This window comes from Zingiber officinale, chromosome 11B (assembly GCF_018446385.1).
Source record: "Zingiber officinale cultivar Zhangliang chromosome 11B, Zo_v1.1, whole genome shotgun sequence".
NCBI lineage: Eukaryota > Viridiplantae > Streptophyta > Magnoliopsida > Zingiberales > Zingiberaceae > Zingiber > Zingiber officinale.
This window is the reverse complement of record NC_056007.1, coordinates 74,231,797-74,240,980: the sequence shown is the minus strand read 5'-3', so window position 1 is coordinate 74,240,980 and position 9,184 is coordinate 74,231,797. Positions and strand designations below refer to the sequence as shown.

The window sequence follows — 9,184 nt, the reverse complement described above, 5'->3', positions numbered from 1 at the left end:
TTAAGAATATCTTCTCTTTTAGGACCTCTTTCCACAAGTAAATCTCTCATTTTTGTATCAAGGTTATCCCAAACTCTTGGATCAAATATGTTTATATCATATTTAGATGTCGAACATTGATATTCGTTTGTACACTTATCATCACAACAATTATCAATATCTTTAGTTTTGTCAATTTCAATTTCAATTTCATTCAAATCATTAAGACCTGTATTCTCTTCATTCTCATTTTCTACAAATTTTTCATTCTCATCACTTTCGTTTCTCATACATTCTTCATATTCATTATTATTATTTTCAACAAAATCTTCATTTGCATTTGATTCATTACTTAAAATCTGAACTAAACTTTCCGTTGTGTTATGTGATTCTTTACTAAAATATTTATTCAATGAACCTCTTAAGCTTTGGGCTATCTCCTCTTCTTTTTTCTTTTTTTGTCTTTTTTGATATCCAGAGAGTTGTTTCATGATGATAAATAATTATGAACAATAAGCAATAAACAAAGAACAATACAACCTGATATGGAGAATTTTTCTTTGATTCGAAATCCACTTATATAAGACCTAACACGGATATCCTGCAAATTTATTAAAAAACACAATAATTTAATTGTTTAGAAGTTGGGACCTTATTCATGCAATTAAAGACACAAGCACATTAATCTAACTAGCTAAATGACATGAAAACTTAGTTAATCTACTTATCATTTACTAGCTAAAAGAACCCATCTGAAGAGAATAAATAACTAGAAGCCAAGGCTTTTTAGAGTAAACCAATAAGAAAATTCTTGTATCTACACATACACACACAAAATCCACAAAATCTAATTGTTGATATCTGCTTATTCTTTTTAATCAAAAACCTACTAAGTGTGACCAACTACAAATACTAACTTTGGAATCTACTTGCATTCATCAAAGATTAAAGTTGAAGGTAAAGATAAACAACCCACTGACCAAGTTTTGTCAGCTAAGAAGAGTAGGAACAGCAGGCTTTTGGAACGATGAAGACCCCAAAAAACACTGCAGCAAGCCAAATCAAAACAGTCAAATTTCTATCTGAGATTTAGGCTGTCAAAAGTAAAATCTAAATCTAAGCTCACTCAATCTGAGTTGACAAGACTCCAAATTGTGATGTTACTGCCGCATCTTGCCATCACAAATAGAACTCTGAACTCCAGCCAACTGTAGAACATCAAGAAGCAATTTTTAGGAGCAGTGCTTGTATTCATCAAAGATTAAAGTTAAAGGTAAAGATTAACAACCCACTGACCAAATTTTGTCAGCTAAGAAGAGTAGGAGCAGCACTGCAGCAGGCTTTTGGAACGATGAAGACCCCAAAAAATTTTGGTGAAATCAAGTATACAAACTCTAATCGATTGCCTAATCAAATAACAAAACCCTAATTAACTAGGAATCAAGATCTGGTCGCGGACCGCAGTTGCCCTAAAAGATAAAAACGATAACTAACCGGAGGACTGGAGGACGGAGGAGCCGCCGACCGCCGTTGAGGTTACCGGCGCTGCCACGCTGGCGAGGGTGAGAGTCGGGGTTGGTGAGGACTGAGGATGGCAGCCGGAGAATCGCAGCGAAGGTGAGAGTCGAGACTCGGTCACTCGAGAGAGCTAGGCTTATTCGCTGAGTTCGGAGATGCTTCGGCGACGGGAGAAACGCGAGGAGCGAATGTGAGGAATAAAAGCGAAGGTGAGGAATAAAATTTTTATTAAAATATATATATATATATATATATAATGTTTGGGCCCTAAGTATTTTTGGGCCCTGGGCAGGGGCCCTGGTAGCCCTGGCCCATGGCCGGCTCTGACTAGACAACAAGGTGGGAATAACGGATGCATGATGGGTGCATAACCCATAGAATAATGATTATCTACTTTAGAAATTGATCATGTAGTGTATAAGAGATCCCAGATCGTTACAAACTTTTCGAGATACTAGAATGCACTAGTGTATCGAGGTGTATTACTTAGTAGTTATCGTTTTATAAGGATACCTTAATATTAAAATTTGAGTAGTAAATTTTGAGAGCAAATTTTTATTAGTGAGGGAGAATATAATACGCTAAAAAAGTATATATAAGGATTAAAATAATTAAAATTCGATGTAAATATTATTGGTGCAAAATTAAGAGAGAAATAGATTTATATGAATTTATAGAATTTACTGGATTTTTTATAGATTTTTTAGGAGTCTTTTTATATTTTATATGGATAAACGGGATAAAAGAGAAGTTGTTTTAGTTATCCTAATTAAATAAGAAAATCTTTAATTTCCTACAATATTTGTTTATTTATTTCCCAAAACATTTATTTAATTCGTAAATATAAAAGCTACGCTACGTTTATCAAACCCTAATTACATTTCCACCACTATGTTTTGAAAGTGACACACGCAGACGAGCTGCTTGCTGCTGCTGCATGCCAACAGTCGCCCGATCGAAACCCCACCGTCGACGTCGTGTTTCCCTGCTACAACCTCCCACTGCTAACCGACTGCCCCTCTCCTCATCTCCTCTTTCACCCACGCACACTATGAGCATGATCCGCCACGAGAAGAACCGACGCCGTCCAACCACAGGCCCTTCTCCTCAGTCAATGCGACGCTACCACCATGTCATTAAGAACTCCTGCTTTCCTCATGTCCACACGCTGCAGCCACAGCCGCAGCCGCATCGTATTGAAATATATGTATATGATTTTATAATAAAATTTAGCATCAATTATTTTAAAATGATGACATTGTCATCTCTAGCCATTTCTATGATCCAGAACACTACACTAGGGGATGATTATATTTAAGTCAAAGCAAAACAACAAGTAATCTGTACTCATTTCGTTATGAGTGGATTACAGGTCGTTCACTCTCATATATGATGCATCCTTCTCGAGTGGATTGTAGGTTTACATTTATACATGATATATTCGTATTAGGTGAATTGTAAGTTGTTTATCTTTATTTATACAATACGTCCTTAATGAATATGTTACATATGTGATTCACCAACTAATAAACTATATTAATTGTTCAATAAAATAAGACTCAAATGTGGGTAATGTTGAAAAATGAGAAATTCAGGAGAACTAATGAAATTGATTAAGAAGAGAATACAAGATGAATAATATAGAAATATAATTTGTAAATTATGTTGCTCTCTTTAATAATAATTTTCATGCACATCTTTTTATATCCATGTTGCACTTTTTGCTTACTTTCCTTATTCTTTGACATCCAGGTTAATACTGAGATATGTATATAATATTAGTGAAGTACTTCATAGGTATACATGTAGTTTAGTTAATTTTTTTTTATATTTTACTCTGACATTGTAATAATAGTTCATGTGAGGAGAACGAAGCTAGTATTGTGACAAGCCTAGTTTGTACATGACGTGACATAAAATCTTAAGATATAAAAAGATAAAGTAATCCTAATAAAAAGAAAAAAATTAACGAAAATAGAAAAAAAATTTTGGAGCCTCCAAAAACGTCTTAGTATTTTTTAAGGCATGAGATTAGATTATTAGGAATTTCACCTATTAATCAATTGTATACCTTTAAAGGAGTTTCGATTTGAGTGGTTTAAGGCCAAATGATTACATCCGAACCAAAAAAAACCTTTATGATCTATTAGAGTTCGAATCCTACTGCATGCGTTGCGTTCTATCCCATGTATGAGTGTGACACCCCTCTCATGTCCTCTCATTGGCCATCCTTCCCTTGTCCCAGTAGGTGAGCAAAGCACCGCTCAACTATGTAACACTAACTCTATTCACTAAAATAGTTACTATAAATTATAAAATCCTATAGACTATCAATAAAAGGGGAAAAAACCGCTCTCTCATGTAACAACACCAACACTATTCACTAAAATAATTACTATAAATTCTAAAGCCCTAGAGGGTACTATGACTATCAATAAAAGGAAAAAAACATTTATTTTAATTATTAAGAAAAAAACATTTATTCTAAAGCCCTAGAGGGTACTATAGCTTGATGTAAATCTATACCATAAATTAGTTTTTCAAAAAATCAAGAAAAATGGTTCCCATACAAGTAATAATAACCAAATCAAACCTCTTTCCAAACTAGAATTCATGTAGCCAATAATTGATTCGTCCAGACAAAAAAGTTAATATATAACGTTATGAAGAGTGGAAAAAAAAAATGAAATCAGGCTCAACATGATAATTTCCCATTATAAAAAAAAAACAAAATTTTATCATTTATATTCTGCAACAAATAAAGCCAAATTTTTATCAATTTTAAAATGATGACATCGTCATCTCTAGCCATTTCTATGCATATTAATAGTCTTCCAAAAGATCAATCATGCATGCAGGGTAGCATGTATTTGAGTATATATCGTTCAGAATTTGAACAGAGTATGATCCACAGAACACTACACTAGGGGATGATTATATTTAAGTCAAAGCAAAACAACAAGTAATCTGTACTCATCATCCAAAGAATTAATATTGACAATTTGTTTGCAAATCTGCTGACGATATTGCAACAACATGCATGTAATCTGTACTTATATACAAAATGATACGATGAAGAAATGGACAATTAATCTTGTGGGCAAATTAAGCTAATGCTGAACCACAATCAACTGTGATAAACCATGAACTCTATAATGCAAAACCCAAAAGCCACCGAGAAGCGATTTGTGTTTCCATACTATTGCAGTTGGAGGTCAAATAGTGTTCCCATGTGTTCTGGACGATGGATGAGTTGTGGATTCACACGAGAAGCGATTTGGTAGAACACCTGCCATGTTAATAAGCTATCGGAGCCGGACTGATGTCGAGAGCCGACTGCTCGCTCAACTCGGACGGTAGAGGCCACCCGCTCCAATCCTCCGTAAAGCCCAGGACAATGCTTGCTAAGGTGCTTCACATCGAACACCCTTTTGCCGAAAAAGAAGTGAACAAGGTGCAAGAACTCACGAACGGTCTTTGGTAATTTGCAGTCGCATGTCAGCATCTTGACTAGGAAGGCGAAGTCATAGGCGCCTTGGAAGGTAACCCAGGAGACGGGAGAAAAATGGCCAAAGGAAAGCAAGCCGGAGGTGGCCAAGTGCTGGGCGAATCTGCAAGAGTCGATGCCCCATATTTGATTCTTTTGGAAGTCGATGCCATTAGCCTTGAGCAGCTCGACGGAGGAAGGGGCGTAACGGTCGCGGCTGATGTCGAAGTCGCGGAAATTAAATTCCCACACGTAACGCACACAAGTGCCGTCGCTGTAGATGGCACATGGCAGGTTGCCGGCGGCGTCGGAGAGGGTGAGACCGACCTGGACGATGCGGAGGGCCTCGACGTTGGCGCGGATCAATTCGTAGCGCTGGGGGAGGGTGAGGGTGCAGTAGGGATTTTTGGAAGCGACGACGACGCCAGGATACTCGGTGTCCAATGCGACGAAGGGGTGGAACGGGACGGCGGAGCGGATAAGGGCGAACTCCTCGTCGAGGTTATGAGCCCACACGGAGCGAACCTCGACTCTGCTGGTGCTGGCGGCGGAAGAGGAAATTAGCATATCGTTAACGTTGTTGACAACTGCGACAGCCATGATGATGAGTCTGTTTGGTGATTTTAGAAATGCGAAAGTAGTGGAAGCTGGAGATCCAGGAGATGTTAGATTTCGATCGATCCAGTTGGAGTGGAAATTGAAGGGAAGGATCGGAGGAGTTTAAATAGAGCCACAGGAAATCAAAGCGAGAAAATCGCAAACTCACTAAACAGAGTTAGTTGCTGCGAAGCGGCGAATTATTAGGATAAATCCAACAGCAATTAGCGAGCTCAACTAGGTGTTTAGTATTAATTAATTAATTAATTAAAGTTGTTGCCATCCAATCATTCATTTTCTTTCTTTAATTAAATTTCAAGTGTGATTTCGTTATTATTTGCCTTTCGTGAAATTTCTACTCATTTGTTTTGGAGTAAAATATTTTAAAAATAAATATTTTAACTCTCAACAGTTTTTTTTTATAAATCATACACTTTTTCCATTATATTTTCACTTACATATAATTAAAATTTAAATTAAAAAATTACTAATATAGAATCTCATTAATAATTAAAAAATAAATTACATTACATCAAAGATCTAAATAAATCAATTATTGATTTTTAAACTTTAAGTGAAAAAAATTTATTTTAATTAAAAAAAAGGAAGAAAAGAGAGGAAGCCACTTATTTTGGTCTAAATAAATTAATTAAGAGTTAAGAATCGGGAATTAATTCTAAACTCATGTGTTTAATTGAGTTTTGGTCATTCCAAATTCAATTATTTAGAAATGATATCAAAATTTTTATTCCCAAACGCATTAACCAAACATCCTATATTACTATCATTCCTAAACCCACCAACCAAACGCCACCTAATTAATTTTAAAAACGGATTGAAAAATTATTTATGAATCTGTTTTATTTGACCAAATGAAATTAATTTCAAATACAAATTTCATCTCTAATTTTATTTTAAATCTATCATTAGTCTATCTAAAATTACATAACAAATATAAATTTTAATCTGTTTATAAAGTCATTTATAATTCTGTTTAAAGATTTTATTTCAAATCTGTTTATTTATAGACACGTATATAATCTTATTTTTATATTTATCACTAAATTTATATAATTTTATATGTCTCATCTACATAATCCTTTAAACAATCACACATTTCAAACAAATTGAAAATATGTAAAACAATTAATTTCTAATGCAAAGAGTATCTCTCATACAATTAATATTGAAATAAATAAGTATTCACATCATCTAAATATATTTAACCATTAATAAAAAATAAATAAATTAATCTTTATTTCTCTTATCACAACGCTCTTGGGGACCAGATCCTCCTAGATATAAATAATTTATATATCCTGCCTCTTGGATCATTTTACGAATCATCTCCTTTTGATTTTCTTCTCTTTTGCTACCTTCTTCAATAAGTTATTCTTGAGACAATTCTACTTCCATCCTCTTGCTAGTAGTACACATGTTTTCAATTTCTTGAGATAATTCTGTGTTCTTCTCTTTGGAGCATAGTTTATTGGAACTTCCATTGTATGATCTTCTGCAGTGTTGATTGTGTGTAAATCCATACACCCTCCCCTTACATGGGTTGCTCACCACATCACACCATGATTTAAGATTAAATGAAGACTGAGTACACTGATTATCAACATTTTGTCTGTCTTTATATTATTCATGTTCATATTACAATACTTTAATTAGTATTAGTTTAACAAATACAAAAACAAGTAAGAATTAATACAAGATAATAAATAATTAATTATGTTGATTTACATTAACTTGAGTCAATTTGTTATCCACAAACTCTCCAGTACCTTATTTTCTTTTATGCATTCATTCAAAAACCTTAAATTCATCAATTGCTCGTCCCAAATCTTTTCTTTGTTTACAGTTACTCTCATTGTGCAACTAATACATGCATGGGATAAGATTCATATTAAATCCCATCAAGATAATCTTTCAGTATTTTAGATTACTTACTAAAATTCTTTCTAGTAATAGTGACCACAATAAGCATGTGTTGGAAATAAAAAAGACAATTACTATGAGGGCTAAATTGAATCAACATTGGCTAGTCATAGTAGCACCCAAAAAAAAACAAAAGAATCTCTACAATGTTCAAGATAAAAATTCATTTCAACCTGAAAAGTTTACGTACTCTTCAAATTTCTCAACAGTGTTAGTATGTAGAGATTAAATGCCAACCTGACAAACTCTAGAAGCCATTTTGCCGATGTAGCAAATTCAAAAGGATTCTTTGAAAACTCAAGTAAATTCAAGCCATCTACCAATCCATTTGAATATCCCATGCATCATTAGTTCATGTACTATGAATTGAAGAGAGGTATTGAAAGAATATGTTTTCACTAATTAAGAATAATGAAGGAAACATATACAAAGATAAGGAAATATATAGAAAAGATATCTTAATATTTATGCTCCACATATTCCAAGATATCCTAATAATTGCAAGATATCCATATATTCGAAGATATCCATAATGAGCCCCTTCAAGATGGTGGGCTCGTAGAGACACCAATCTTGGAACAAAGAAGACGAATTCGAGCACTAGGAAGTGGTTTCATCAATGCATCAGCTAACTGGTCAGACAACGAGACACGAACTTTACCACTCTGAACCAGTTCACGAACAAAATGATAATCCAAAGCAATGTGCTTCATGCATGAGTGAAACACTGGGTTTACATAGAGATACGTAGCTCCAATATTATCGCAATAGATAGAGGCAGCAGAGGCCACAGTGTCCACACCCATTTCATTAAGAAGAGATCGAACCCATTGTAGTTCTGCAGCAGTAGAGGCAATGACACGATATTTATCCTTAGTAGACAACCGAGCAATAGAACCCTGCATTTTGGAGCTCCAGGAAATTAGGTTGGAACCTAGGAACACAATATAAGCACCAGTGGGCGTACGATCATCAATATCACCAGCCCAATCTGCATCACAATAGGCATGCAAAGAGAGAGAGAGAGGAGTGTCATCAGAGAATCAGATTATAAGAGCGTGGACCATTAAGATAACACAGCAGACGATTAACAACCCTCAGTGAAGATATTAGAGAGCATATATAAACTGAGAGAGTTTATTAAAAGTAAGGGCAATATCATGTTGAGTAAAAGAGAGATATTGTAGACTACCAACTGCTTGGAGATATAAAATAGCGTCCGCGGGAGGGGAGCCATCAGAGAGGTGCAGAGATGTGGACGTGGCCATAGGCATTTGAACAAGTTTCGACTTCGCCATATAGGTTTTGGTAAGAATATCAAGCAGATATTTCTTCTGAGAGAGACAAAGGCCCCCTGGAGAGGAAACAACATCAACACCTAAAAAATAAGATAAAGTTCCCAGATCTTTGATAGAGAACTGAACACCCAGCTGATTAATGAATCCCTGAAGGGCATTAGCATTATTCCTTGTAAGAATTAGATCATCGACATAGACAAGTAGATACATAGTGATACCTCCTGTGCAGAAAATAAATAACGATGTATCAACAAGAGAGGCCACGAAACCAACACTAATTTAAAAATGATGAAGCGCGGTGTACCAAGTGTGTGGTGCCTGCTTAAGACCATAAATTGTTTTGTTCAATTTGCAAACATAAGAT

The 9,184-nt window shown here is 34.9% G+C and overlaps 1 protein-coding gene across 1 annotated transcript; it reads right to left on the bottom strand.

The window, feature by feature from the left end:
- Positions 1-4,696: 4,696 nt before the first annotated feature.
- LOC122034034 (probable CCR4-associated factor 1 homolog 11) lies at positions 4,697-5,584 on the bottom strand. The gene has a single exon (XM_042593171.1). The coding sequence runs from the start codon at positions 5,582-5,584 to the stop codon at positions 4,697-4,699; it is 888 nt and encodes a 295-aa protein (XP_042449105.1).
- Positions 5,585-9,184: the final 3,600 nt, after the last annotated feature.